Here is a 15020-nt window from a genome sequence, read left to right as displayed (position 1 = left end):
CACTATTTTTGATCACAACCTTTTGAGCCTCACAGCATAGTTAACTTCACATCCACCCTGAAGACCAACTCTCCAAGCCATATTCCACCTGTTTTGCTACAAGCAGACAGTGGGAAACCATGCGAGTGTCTTACAGGGAATGTCCAAGTGCCAATGACATTCCCTTTTCTCCCCTGTGCACGGCAGCAGTAATTTCAACGAAGACAACGACCAGGCTGGTCAGGCATGATTTGCCCTTGGTAACTCCACACTAGCTGCTAACCATCTTCTAAAGAGAACAACACATTCACATGCTCCCAGTCCCTTAAAAAAGTTGACACTTAGTCCTGTCCCAAGGAGGACTTTTTGAAAGCTAACAATTTGTCACGTAGATTACTCGACACAGATGACCAGAACGGATGAAAGAGAAATTGAACCATGTATCTTAGGTTTATTAGGGAAAAAAGTTATACTTCAAGACCATATATTTGGCACTGTACTGAAGCAAAAATATGTGAGCACAAGTAAAATGCTAAAACCCAAATCACTATGAAAAAGAAAACGCTCTTTTAATCACTTTAATTCCCTTTTTAGCCCCCATACAATTTAAAATAACTACAGGAAGCAACTTAAGAGGTGTTAGACCTACACTACATGTAAGCTGGAACAAGAGTGAAAGATGGACCAGAGACTGGATCCGTCCCCCAGGTTACTGCTACTCTCCCAGGATGCCAGAACAGGTGAGTCTTACTAACATGAGCAAAGGGTCTTGAGATGTTACCATGAAACATTATTGCAAGCTTCCAAATGCCTTCCAAAAAATAATAATTACACCTTTCATTCATGTCACTTTCTGCTTTCTGCTCTGCTGGGAACAGATGTTGGTAGTATTTAAAAAGAAGTGTGTCCCAATTTGTCCCTGTGGCCAAATGAGCTTCCAGCTAGTTGACTCCTGTAGAGGTGGCTTGGGCTTCTTTTTGGAGAGCAAATAAGTTAAAAGCAGTTCCTAATTTCCAAATTAATCATCCTATGCCTCTGCACAGTAACATGAAAGATACTGACAAGGAATAAATAACGTACAAAATAAGATGAGAATGGATTGAAGGAAAGTTGCACTAAAACTTTTAAATAGTAAAATATAGAAAGCCTAAATGATGCTGATGAACTGCTGTGTATGTGTTTTTACTGGACTGTACAGTGCCACTCTAACACAGATAGAGGAGTAGAAACCCATTGAATATCCAGTCCAAAGGCTGCCAAGGAAGTGGGACACAGGTCTTGATCAATAATTCAAATGTGACATTAACAGCACTCACAAGAAGAATACAGCTCTTTCCTCAGTTAATATATTGTGCATAGCGATATTTCAAAGAATTAACAGCACCTCTTACATAAAATTTCCAAACATATTTATCTAGTGAACAAGAAGATCTCAGCATCTCTAAGAAATATTTCTGCAGATGTACAGTACTGTATTTATATAGATATAGATACAGATATATCTCAAAGTGAATTTACACTGTGACCTGGTGATTAGTCCAGCAGTGGATGAACCCACAGGGTAAGTCTTCAGGAGAATATACTGCCTTTGGTGGGTGACCAGTTACATGGAATGATTGCATAGGGGAACCCCATCGGGCAGCAAAAGACAGTTTAGCATCCCATTAAGCAAGCACAGCATGCTTAGGTCGTTCCTGTAAGATAGAATAAACTTCCAAATTTTCATGGCTAATACAGTTCTAATTTTCACAGGTTGCACACATTGCAACCTTCTCTTTGTGCCTTAAAGACACAGAGGAGGAAGGAAAGAAGGAAACTTATATCCTATCCCTGCTTCCAAGCAGAAATCAAGTAGCACCACAGATTTAGGCTGGTAAAGGGTGTCCATGTTTGTCTTCACAATGGTTTCTTGAGCAGCTGGTCTTCACTGGTTTGCCCCATTTATCTTTTTATTTTTCCTTTTCCAAATCAGTTGCTCACAGTCCTCTGGTAGAAATCATTTGAAAAGCATGGTCTACCTAAGACAGGCAAGCAGACTGCTACCATTTGCCTGGGATGGGCACACCACACTCATACCAGCCCACGTAGTAGTAGGGTGTTGTGTATCCAATGCGTCCAAAGGACACAGGCTCCTGGCGGTACTGCCGGTAATACCCTGTCGGGAGAAAAACACCCATTTGTATTTCAGGACACAGGCACAGCAATTCAACAAAAGTAGCAGATGCAGTGAGAGTCAATCCTACAGCACAAATGAAAATTTATAAATTGTCTGGCAGGGAGTTGTATCAAAAGGGTATTGGCTAGCCCTGGTATTAGGCCAAGATCTTTCTTGAATGATCTAACTCTGGTCCTTCATATTTCTTGTAGCTTTGATTGGTTTTACTGCTCAAAATCTCTTTAACTATGGTGTAATGCTATGGTCGGCCAAACAGCTTCTGCATTTCAGTCCAAAAGGTGGGCATATTTCAGCTGTGCTTATGAAGTTTCTAAGTCAGTTTAAATACATGAAGGACTCTGAGGCAAAAAATACCATCAAATCACATTATCTCACAGGGCTTAAGAGACTATCAGCAAAAGTCAGCCTTTCACAAAACAAAAAGGTATCATTTCATGCAGTAAATACTGAGTTAAGCCCTCCCTTCCCCTTTTAATTCATCTGCAGAAAGAATGTGACTGCTTAAAGCATTAGAAGAGGTGCAGCATTCTTGTCTGCATAGCTCGTGCATTGGAACATCTGAAACACCCATGGCTTGTGCCAATAATAAAACTTCCGTGTGCTCTCTATCTCTTAGACTTAGTATATACACATCTGGATTAATCATCTGTCTTCTGAGCTAAGAAGTGCAGTACTTCACTGTGATATATAAATATCAATGACTATTTCCGTTTCTTCCTGGTAACAGCACCATGCAAAGAATATCAACACATAATTTAACATGGAAACCACTAAAGCTAACTGAATAATTTAAACCAACAGACTTACTGAAAAGATTGGCTGACTTCTACGATTGGTTTCATTTTGGGAAGCAACCTGTCTTCTACCTGTTCATGTGAGGTGAGCAATTTGCTCAGAGGAACTCCTTCAAGGTAAGAATTTTCCCTCTGAGACAGGAGTCTACCAGGCCAGAATAAAAGTACTGACCCGAAGTCATTAGACATATTCCTTTGTGTTTTGCATTGAATGAACTAATAGAAATCATTCACAAAGGCTGTATTTGCAAAGATGTAGCTGGTCCCTTTAGGCACGTGGAAGAGGTTTTGCATCTTGATTCAGTGAAGCAGGTCTTATCAACAAGAGAAAGGTTTCACAGACCTATACAATTATTTTTTGTTTTGTTTTTGTATTTTATCGCTGCATAGTATTTGCATCATGTGCTCCTTTCTGTCTCTGTCTCTCTCTCTCTGCACCCACATGTCCTCTGGGACTTGCATAATCTGTCCTCAGCTGGACTCCTTAGAGAGCTGCCAGCAGCTGCGGACAGAGCTCCACTCCCTGCTCTGCTCCTTACCCCCTAATCCTACAGATGGGCTAACAGGCTCCTGGCCAGCATCCCGCCCCCCAGTGCTGTACCTCGGATTGTGGGCAGGGCTTCAATGTACGACTGAGGTCCCGTTCTTCCATCCAGGTGTGAATCCACAAACTGGCAGTGGTCCTCACCCCTTCCCCAGCTATCCCCAATGCTGTAGAAGGTATCTGAAGAGAAATACAGGCAGATTACTTAACTCAGCAATACTTATGTCTGGGATACTCTTTACCATCAGGAAAGCAGGCGTGGAAGAAAGCAGTAAGAATGTTGCAGTGACACAGTATTACCAACGAACAGTGACCGGAAAGAGGGAGAATGCTACCTCCACAGTATGGAAGCAGAAACTGTGGAAAATAAATGGGTTACAGCTCAGTAAGGAGTAGTCCCCATTTTGCAAGTCCATGGGCAAATCTACAGGTAACAGGTGGAGAGAATTTCAACTAGATAAGTTGAAATATATATCATGTGAAAGTAAAAAACTCTCAATATGTCAATACCATTAGTTTGACTTCCGTCTCAAATGAAAATTCAGAACTGCGGAGCTCTCTTTCTCAAACAGACAGGGCCCTTTATCTCTTATTATTCAAACACTGTATTGAAACTATGCCAAGGCACTACAATAGTCATTAGCATAGTCTGAAAGACCACTGAGATGATCCCATTATCCCAGCTCAATAATATGGAAAGTTTTTTCATTATCTCTCAGGCAATGCACCTGTATAAGAGCTAATGCTAATTCTTCTTGAGAGAAGGACTCTCACATAGTGGTCACACAATTCTGACACATACGAAATAAAGAAAACCAGAAGATGAAGATTCAAGTAATTGTGTAGCAGGAAATTAATCTTGGTGCCTACCTTTCAGGTCATCACTGAGGTAAATTTTGTACCTTAAGGAGTTGCAAAGAACCACTCCTACAAACTTGCGGTACCAAGTTCGTTTCACGTACTGCTTGCCAGTGCAGTCTGAGTAGGTGGGGTCATATTTAAAAGTGAATGGGATCCAGATAGGCTCACCACCTCAGAGAATAAAAGAAATTCCACATTAGGGACAGACTTTAACACTTCAGTCCAAGTTTTGCAGAGTTTAACATCTAATAATATGTTTCAGAAGATGTGCTGCAACAGATTAATGCGTGACTTTTTTATATTTAGAAATAGTACTTCAAGAAAAAATATTATTAAAAATAGAGACTTTATTAAATCCCTTCTAGTCAGCAGACAAAAATAACTGTTAAAATTATTAAAATATGATTTCATGTACTGAACCACAGCTTTAAGTAAACAGTCTTAGTTGTTTCAGTAAGACTTCTTCTCTACCTAGTATTACACAGTTTCTCTTCTTAACACAGCCTGATCTTAGGTCTGACAGTGACTTGCCTTTTAAGATTATTAAACATAACCCTTTTACAGAAGAACAGATGTTAAGAACTCTGTGGTGAGGAATAGCTTGTGAAGTCTCTTCTTGTTATTTGGTTTAAAAGATCATATAAAAATGTACTTTTCTGTTTTGTTTTCCCAGATTTCATCAAAACAGGTTAGTTTCCAATAACAGACAAGTGAGACCTTTCCTGTGGAACTCTGTTCAGAGCATTGCTGCAGATAAGACTGCTTAATTGTATTGCAAAAGAATAAATATTCCTACTGGCTTACCTAAATATTTGCTTTGTACTGCCAAGACAATATAATTTGTTTTGAAATTGCTGTTGTATTCATGTATACAGAATGATACAAAAAGCTTCCAATGTGATAATTGGTATTTTTCTCTCTAGCTACAGCCCAAAGCTCTGTTTTCACTCTGCTATTTCTAGATGGTTTACAAATGAGATTGGATGTTTCTTCTGTTAGTCATTCTTCCTCTCACTGGGCACATGGACCAAATCCTGCAAACCTTTGCATGTGAGGAGCAATCACTCATCAGCAATCCTCAGAGACTTCTGAGGACACAAAGAAACCAGAGGAGCAAGCACAATAAAACAGAGAAGAAAGGGATACACTGGACTCTGTTTTCATGAAAAGTGTGGCAAAAAATCCAGAACCAACCATTTTAACTCCTTAGGAAAGCTGACAGAGCATAGTAACCATGAGGTCTTTTTTCCTGCATCTCTTCTAAGGGCACGTACTGGCTGGGGTTACACTGCCAATGTTCATGTCAGCAAGGTTAGCCCCAGCACCAGGAAATCAGATCTTCTGATTATGGGCTGAACTAGCTTATTGCAAATTTGGAAATACAAAGCATTCTAAACTGCTTTGTGGCTTATTATTCAGGTCAGTAACAAATCTTTGAATTTTTTAGCATTTATAAGGGCATCATGATTTGTACAGATGAGCACCAGAAGTAGAGAGAGAGAAACCTGATCCTGCTACTCAAGCTGTGCTTAGGCAAATGAAGGACACAGATACTGAAGTAACATAGTTTGCTGCTTTTTAACAAGCAATTAAAGCTGTTGTACCAGGGAAAAAGATGGGCCAAAGTGCTTATTTGAACACATCTTTACAAGGTTTCTCTTCAGAAAATAGAATAAGGGATCCTAAGACAAAAAATACGTTATGAATTAGTCTCATTTGTTACTACCTGTTCCCACTTAAAACTGTACCTAAAACTGCATGTTGAAATGTTTCTAATTCCTATTAGTAACATTTCTAATTCCTTAGAAATTAGAAAACATGTTTCTAAACCCTTAGAACTGTTTTGCACAGGCTTTACGCACTTTATGGATGAAACAACAGAGTAGACTTACCAGGTGGCCTAACAATGAGGAGAGGATTGTCTAGAAGAAAAAACACATAGCAAATTCAGTATTTTGTTCCAAACCTTGTTTTATAACATGAAACATATGGAGTCACTGATTGAACATTTTCAATAAGGTGTTTCATCCTATGATGGCATTCTTTATTGAATATTCCCATTAGAAGAGCACTCCTCTGAATGAGCAATTTCTTTCTCTTATGACCTATTCCATCACTGTAACTATACCATGTGGCCTTGCATTTAGCAACTGGTTTTTGTACTTGTGCCAGCTGCAAAGCCACCTTTGGCCATGATAAATGAACTATCAGTGCTGCAAACAAAACTTTAAATTTGTTGTATGTAATGTGTTAAATAAAGCTCACAAGGGAGCTGATTTTGGATGGGAAAACTAGGCATTCAAACCCATTTGCTGGCAGCAGAAAAATGATCTGCTAGATACAGCACAGAATCATGAAATTGTTCAGGTTGGAAAAAGATCAGTGAGTCCACTGCCAGCCCAGAACTGCCAAGTCCTCCACTAAACCATGTCTCTCAGTGCCACATCTACACATTTTTTAAAATACCTTCAGGGATGGTGACTCCACCACTTCCCTGGGCAGCCTGTTCCAAAGTCTGGCAGTCTCTCTATGGATGTGTTCCAGCACCTCAAAGTCTCCCTTGTAGTGAGGGGCCCAAAACTGAACACAGGACATGAGGTGGGACCACACCAGTGCCAAGTACAGGGCACAATCACTGTCCTGGTCCTGCTGGCCACACTATTGCTGATACAGGCCAAGATGCCATTGACCTTCCTGGCCATCTGGGGCAATGTCAAATATTTTCCTTGGATTAATACTTCAGCCTCTTATTCATTTAATGAAAATCTGAATATGTTATCCAGGATCATTGACTTATCTCACATTTCTGTCTCCCTTCTGTGATGATTTACTTCCACAGTTCTTAGTGGAGCTTGTGAAGTGAGCACTACAGAGGGAAGTCAAATGAGCAAGGGCAGAGACTGTGTAAACCCTGTGCCACTGAAAGGGCAAAATTTGCAAGAAACAACAAGACCTTTCACTCAAGTAAAGACTGAAAAATTTGTTCTTTATTATTCAGTGGAGTCACTGGCCTCTGTCTCAACAGAATTAGAAGAAGAAACAGGCAAAAACTAGCTCATTTAACCTACTATTTTTAGAAGGGGGTGTTGCTCTTGAATGTACTATTAACCCTGTGAAATAGCAGCATTCCTTGTCAAAAAAAAAAAAAGAAGAGAGAACTTTGCCTGTCTGATGGAACTATTGCTTTCTGTATTTCTTCCAGAGACAACTGCTTCCAACTGTTTAGCTGTTCACAATTAGGAAACTAATGTACTAAATGTTTGGACAATCTTTCAAAGACCTTAAACTTCCCATTGTTTCTGTATTGCTGAACATTAGTAGCCCTTTGTATTTGAAATTCAACTTCCTGTTCCCCTGGAGCTGACTTTAACATCACTTACATTTTCATAGTGGCATTAGGAGTGCGTATTATTTTCCCAGCTTAACTGAAAGAAAATAATTAAAGTTTTAAAAACCCCAAAATAATATGAAAACAGCAAGTCCAGAATAATCACTGTTATTGGCATGTTGGTTTCAGTCATTGTCCTGCCACATCTGTTCTTATGAGTTTTGAGACGAAAATAAAAAGCAAACCATACCAGATTCTGTGATAAATGAGACTGAAGAGCTAACAGGTCCATAACCAAAGGGATTCTTTGCTTGGACTCTAAAATAATACCTGAAACAAAAAGAGAGAGGAAATAATATTGAAACAGATTCCATTGCAATTGCTAAATTATAAATAATACTAAAACAGGGTAAGAATCAAAGCAGAAGAATTCAACTGAGTATTTCACTTTGCATTAAATGGAGTTGGATACTGAGCCAGAGTATGAGCTGGCTGTTACAGACAAATGTCTCCTTATTGCAATTGCTCCCATGCATATTTTTGGAACACTTATTTATGTATCATCTCCCTTCCAAAAACCACATACAACGACATCCACTTTCTACGAAACAACTAACAGCAAAAGACCAAAAGAAAAAGTTGCAAGGAAATAAAATTCTGATCTCAGGAACAGTTTCATACCAGATTAACTCCTAGGGAAGCAGTGGTGTAAATACCACTTTAAACAGAAACTGCATCAGACTTACATGAGATCAGAAGCTAAGCTTTTGACCTTTCTGTAAAAACTCCAGTAGCATTAAGATCACAATGTTTGAGCAAAAGAAGAGAGCATCACATGATGTATTATTGATTCCTCCAAAGTATTTAAATCACATGCTTAACTCAAAGCACATGAATCACTTGTAGAACTCCATCCTTTGCTCAATAGAAGCAAATTTATCCTCAGCCTTAGAGAAGAATACATGTAAGTACATTGTTATACAGTGACTTTTAGTTGATGCCTACCCTGACATTTTTCCCCAGATTAATGCTTTCTTCTTTTTGTTTTATATTTGTATCAGTTCAACAGAAACCAACTAGAATGGAAAATTACTTAAAAGATTTCCAGCACAGCATTTTTTAAATTCCTGAGTTTAGGTTTTTCTTTCTTGCCTGCTTGCTCAATTTCATTCTTGTAAAGAAATTAATAAAAAACTTAAAAACTACTGTGCCTCTGTAATATCCACATAGCATCTGGATCTTGATTTAGCCTCTCGTCCAAAAGCAGACGTGTCCAAAAGCTCTACACACATAACAGGGCAAGTAATTACTTTCATGGATGGTTGCCACCAAGCACTGGATTACCTCACATGACAGTGTCCCACGTGAATGGCAGGCCTGATGTATCACAGCTGGTGAAAAGGAGTCTGCTCCATCAAAAACATCAGGATGCTCTTCCTGGTGAAGCTCTCAGACTTAACCACATAGCAGGGCCTGAAGGACCCTCCTGAAAGGCCCCTCTCTGGCCCAAGCACAGCTCAGCACATTTGAAACCATTCACAGTGACAAATCAGAGGGGACACAGATGAAGCAGCCCTTTGGCAAAATGGATTTATTTTTTCATTAAAAGGAATGTCTTTTGTCAAGTAAGGTGAACTGCTTTGCCTTAAAATCAAACTGATCTTTATGAAAAGCTAGGAGAGATGTGCATATCCTTCTTCTTTGGCCAAAGGGTGGTAATCACATGAACACTGGCTTTTGCCAAGAAGCAAGGTGGTTATCCCCAAGGTATGGGCCAGGGCATCTCGTTTATTCCTTAAAAGTTGCAGGTATGTTGTCTAGGTGAAATCAATGTGGAAGCTACCAGAATTGAAATATTCTGGACTTCATCCATGGCAACAGCTTTACCTTGTATCTTTGTTGGACCTGGAGCACATGCATGGTCAGATCCTCTGTGGGACACGTTCCCACATCTGCATGAGGGACATGTCCCCTGTCCCTGCCATGTCCTGCAGCTGATACCAGAAAACTACTCCTCTATTGCTTCCTGCAGCCAGTTCTGCCTTCAATTAATGAGTATATGATGCTCACAAGCAACTCATGGTTTTTTTTTTTAAAGACACATATGCTATGGCAAGAAGAAAATCTGATAAATAGCAAAATTCAGCAAGGCTATGCTTTTTGCTCATGCCCAGTGCAATCCTTTTGCTAGAAGAAAAATTTGCCCCTGTTTTTAACTACTGATCTAGATTTTTTGTATAAAAGCATGTTTAGCATGTCTGGGTAAAGAGCAGAGGGAAGGCAAAAAGCCTCCCATGTGCTTCTCCACCTCTGGCCACCCAAACAGAGCATGGCAGCCTGAGCACTGCTTTAATCCCAAGTTGCCAATGCTCTCACGGGGCACCTGCATTCATCCACATCTTCACTAGCACTTTTGTCACCTGGATCAGGACAGGGGTGAGCAGCACAAGCCTGTCCATAGGGATGGGACACAAGGCAGCAATTCCTCACTATGGTTCTCAAAAGAGCTGCAACACAGCACCAAGCTTTCCTGACCTAGCTCAGTGTTTGCTGTAACTGCTGCAGAAGAGCAGGATAAAAATGTCTTCCAGCCCACACCTTTCCCATAACATTTCAAAGCACAGTGGAAAGTATGGATGCCTGACTTCCCAGTGCTTCCAAAGTATGATCAGACACCACCTTTCAACACAGTAGCACTGTCTGGGTAACTTTAAATACACTTAATACACATGTATTAATGATAGCCTCAAAGCATTCCCATCAGATATATGAGTGACATAATCCCCCTCAAAACAGAGAGAGAGCAGCCCAAGAACCTTGTGCACCTCTTTAAGTGGGGAAAAACACACAGATTTGTAGCCAATGCATAATGCAGGAACTGATTACCTATGCAATCAGGACAACTGTGCGTTCAGCTGTCCTGTTACACACATCGAAGCCCACCTAGGGCATCTGATGGTTCATGTTGCCTGCCTGATTGTCTTAAAAAAAAAAAAAAGAGATATGATAAAAAAAAAAGAGTGATGAAGTCACTAAATTGCAAAATTTATTCCTAAGCTTTTATACACAGAAGAAAGCTCTAGTTGTACCAGAAAGAGAGCCAGATCTCATGATTTGCTGACCTGTGATTTAAACATAGACAATGCTATGACTGCTGTATTAAGAAGGTCAATAAAATAATGCAGTTGGGATATATTTCTTTCTCAGACATGACAAACAAAAAAAGAAATTGCCAAAGCCATTCTATGTCCAGGAATCTGACATTTTCATTAGTCAGAATCCTTCAGCTGATGAATTTGCCGGGAAATCTCAAATCAGTATAACTTGACTGGTTTTCATCACATAGAAACATGAACAAAATTTGCAATATATAATTTGATTTACACTTTGCTTAGCCAGAACTGTATAAATTGCTACCATTAGGCACAGAAGAATCACAACAGATGCAGTACCATTTGTTGTTCATTTTCAATACAGGCAACAAAAAGGCTTTTCCTCCTACGAATAAACTTCCTTTGAGATTTTATATACCAATTCTAGTGATACGTCAAGAAAGGACACAGTGGACTGTAAGAGGGCATTGAATATATAGCATGTTTTTCATTCAGGCTACATGAATAATCATTCAACATACCTGTCATTTAGAGCAAAATTACTCTTTGACTTAATTCAAGGTGTTGTAATTAAATAGCTGGCACTCACAGCACAAAGTGAGATAATCACTCAGCACGATAATTAGGGAAGCAGCTTCTTAAAAAAAAATTAGGTGCAAATTCCTTTTTCCAGCCTGCCAAAGGCATGCCTGCATGGATCCTCAGCCCTGCACTCTGCTCAGTGGCAGGCTGAGATGGCAGGATGCACCCCCACAGCAAGGGCTAAAATCCTCTGCCTACAACTACACCATTCCTCCTTAAGAAAAATGTGTCAATCAATGCCTGCAGGTTCACAGGCTAATGCAAAGTGTCTCCCTCCATCTGAAATGGCCCACTACTACATCCCTCATCAATATTTACAACTAATTTTATAATAAGGCATTAGAGCCGAGCTGGCAGTGGAGCTTCCTGCAGAGCTGGTATGAGGTAGGTATGTGCCACATAGGTCTACCACTTGCACAGGGAAATGGTTTCATGGACTTCTTAGCTCTTTTGCGTGGCCCTGGTGGCACAAAGCAGCCACCTGTGGTTGATGCTGCTTGTTGGACATACCATGGCTTTGTTTCAATGGAGTTATAGAAAGGAAAGAGAAATTTTTGGTTCATCTGGCCCCCTGAAACAGAAGAACCGGGCTCTGTTTGAAGTTGTAAGCCCTGAGTAAATGTTTAAGAACCTCCTATGAAGTACTCTGTACAACACTGGATTGGTAGCAGCCATTGTGGGATCAAAATAGCCCCAGATGGAGCAAAACCCAAGAGAACAGAAAGAAAGATTTCAGAAGACATGCAGATATGGGGGTGAAGTACAGTGTTTTAAATCATGAGACTATCTAGCTACTCCCATCAGGCACTGTCACAGCGTTCCTGAAAAAGGCAGGAAAAAGTCTAACCATGCTCAGGATGGGGACTGAAATGTTTATGGCAAGGATTATAATGTTTCTGACTGCATAAGACTGATTTAGTGGTTGAGCAGATGCTGTCTAGCCCTTTCCATCATCTTCTGTGACAGCTGAGAATTAAAGTTAGGGAAGGGACCTTGTCAAAACTACTGGTTTAAAGATTTAATAAAGTTTAAAGTCATCTTAGTGTTTACAACCACAAATCACAAGAAAGCAGCTCCTGTACCCACTGAAGCTGACCAGAGTTTCACTAATGGAAAAACTTTCACTTCTCAAATGGAGGTCAGACCAGGCCTCAGGAGAAAATTTATGACATGGATTAAACATAGATTTCTGTTTTGTTTGTAAAACCTAAATAACAGGCAGATGTTTTCCAGGATATGTTGACAGCTTGAAATCTTTTCTGGTGCTGACTTCAGTCAGGATGCCAACCTGCTTCTCATACTCTGTGCATGCTGCAAAATTGCACCACTCATAGCCCCTTGTGGGACACCCAGTAGCCAACAGCATCTGCTTACAGTAAATTACTTAATCAGACACTTCTCACAAAATTCATTACCAATGCAGACACAAAATCTTTCGATTATCTTTAACTTTTATCCCATATTTTCTTAGGCATGGTATCTTTTCCTAGTGGTTAGGGAGTTATTTTTAAGACAAAAAGTATGCAATCAATTCAGTCTGTGGGTTTGGAGAATGTAAATGAGAACAGCTGATACATAAAATTTCTGTTATAAAGATCCTTCGTTCTCCACCACAGACCCCACATGAAGCCTTTATTGCCTTCACAGAGGATACAATGGGGGCCAATGGATATATCATCTTCAGGAAGATGCTGGAGAAACAATCTGCTAAAATAAATAGCACCTGCTTGAACCTCCCTATCGTGAAACCTTAATTCAACAAGACAGTCACTAGGCTCATGGAGATGCATGAATCCATAACCTTGCTGTTCCTATAGAACTCCATTCATATACAGAGAAACTGTGACCTGAAGCCTGGAGTTGTACATCAGACATGCTGGCAGCTCACCTCCCACCAATTCCCCTGCACTGAGCGTAGCATGGACAGCAGCTGCAGAAAAGTCCTGTGAGCTTTCACTGCAACCACTCCTTCTGGTGTTCTGGAGCCCTTTAGGTGCTGGATATGAGAAGCAGAGAGTTATCCCTGGCCTTCAGCCCTGTCCTTTGGGCATCAGGAGAGGGAGGCATGACTGAAAGACTGAAGAGGTGAGGAGCTTCAGCTGGAAGGTAGAAATGGCACAGAAGCAAGAAATGCAGGGCTGCAGCCAGGAGAAGCAGGGCTGTAAAGGCAGTGCCTCCCTGGCCTGCATGGGAGACAAAGTAAGAGTGGAGGAATGAATACTGGTGAAGGGGAAAAGGGCTGGACATACAGAGGAATCTGGGATGTGGAGGCAGGAACAGGTTCTAGCAGCAAGAGGAGAGTTGTTTAGGGAAAGGGAGTCCTCAAGTCATAAGGATGTAGATGTACAAAGACAGAATGGTCTGCATTCCATAATGCTTCCATCATTATCTAGGAACTGGAGATCTCAAACCTCTTTCATCTTGCTGTAACAGGTGAAACCCCCAGAGAGCTGTGCCACATACCACCCTGTGTACATTTGTAACAACAATGTTTTGTAAGGAGAGCACTAGCAGATGCAGAGTACACTACTAAAGCTCTCCACTGTGAAGTAACTTTGCTTTAACACACCATGAACCGGCCTCAAAGATTGTCACTAAGGTCTAGATTACCAATCATCTGAATAAGTGGCCTTTTTTTAGCTCTTGGTTATGTAAGAAAATGCCTCATGAAGCATTTAATTGACAGTACTGTAGGCAGAACAGGAGAGGATAAGATGGACCATATTTTCCTGTAACATCTTATCTCTGTACTTTTAGCTCTGTAGGTGCTCTGAATGTGCTTATCCTGCTTCTCCATAATTAGAATTCCCCTGCTAATTTTCCAGGTCTTTGACACTGCAAGTGTCCTCTGCTGAACATGGCCCTTGTGCAGCTGCATAAGGAGCTGCTGCAGAAGTTGCTCAGGTTCTGGCCCTCCCAAGGAGATGTCATGTCCTCAGAACTCTTTGGCTGGAGGGAAGTCTCTGTGGAGAAGACTTCTTTAAACATACTGTGATTTCTTGGTGCTTGGATGTTTCCCAGACAGCAAGAGCAGCTGCAGGGGCAAACCTGTGTGAGTCTATGCTGGAGTCTGGAGAAGTGTCATGACGTGGTCAGAAAAATATGCCTCATCGTATGCCTCCCAGTTGGCTACACTGCACTGTCCTTCCATAATTTATTTATCTTATTTTATCATTTGGTCTGTTAAGGTTTTAGATGAAGGCCATTCTCAAACAATTCTGTTTTCTAGGTTGAGGTTCTCAATCAACTACTTTTAATGCTCAGAACCTTCCCTTTGCCTATGAATTGTCTTGGAAAGAAAAGATACTTTGGCTGACATAGTTTCTTTCTTCTGTGCTGTCCTAGCACAAACCCTATGTGCCTGTCCAAGCAGTCAATGCTCAGATCTGCAGCTCACCACCAAGTAAGGCATGCTAATTCCAGCCCACAGTCCCAGTGCATCTCTCCACTGTGTGAGCAACACCTTCCACCAGTGCCTGAGAGACTGCAGACAGCAGCATGTGAAGGGCTGAGCCCAAGGGAGCATCAAAGGAATTTCAGGCTCAGAATTTGAGAGACAAGTATGCGAGACACTGAGCATCTCTCTGAAGGAGTAATTCGAATGCAGTCCCTGTGTAGCTGTTTACTTTGCCCCCAGTCACCA

At 40.7% G+C, this 15020-nt stretch overlaps 1 protein-coding gene across 1 annotated transcript in view; it reads right to left on the bottom strand.

Annotated features, from left to right (window-relative positions):
- Nucleotides 1-422: 422 nt before the first annotated feature.
- Nucleotides 423-15020, bottom strand: part of FNDC1 (fibronectin type III domain containing 1) — a 61914-nt gene continuing 47316 nt past the window's right edge. Inside the window, exons 16-20 of the mRNA XM_030946034.1 lie at nucleotides 7933-8012; nucleotides 6247-6276; nucleotides 4364-4525; nucleotides 3551-3673; nucleotides 423-2134 (exon numbers count right to left, since the gene is read on the bottom strand). Coding sequence (XP_030801894.1) covers nucleotides 2019-2134; nucleotides 3551-3673; nucleotides 4364-4525; nucleotides 6247-6276; nucleotides 7933-8012 — 511 coding nt within the window. The 3' untranslated portion in view covers nucleotides 423-2018. The remainder of the gene's footprint in view (nucleotides 2135-3550; nucleotides 3674-4363; nucleotides 4526-6246; nucleotides 6277-7932; nucleotides 8013-15020) is intronic.

This window comes from Camarhynchus parvulus, chromosome 3 (assembly GCF_901933205.1).
Source record: "Camarhynchus parvulus chromosome 3, STF_HiC, whole genome shotgun sequence".
Classification (NCBI taxonomy): Eukaryota; Metazoa; Chordata; class Aves; order Passeriformes; family Thraupidae; genus Camarhynchus; species Camarhynchus parvulus.
Note: the sequence above shows the minus strand (reverse complement) of the source record. Positions and strands in the feature narration are given on the sequence as shown.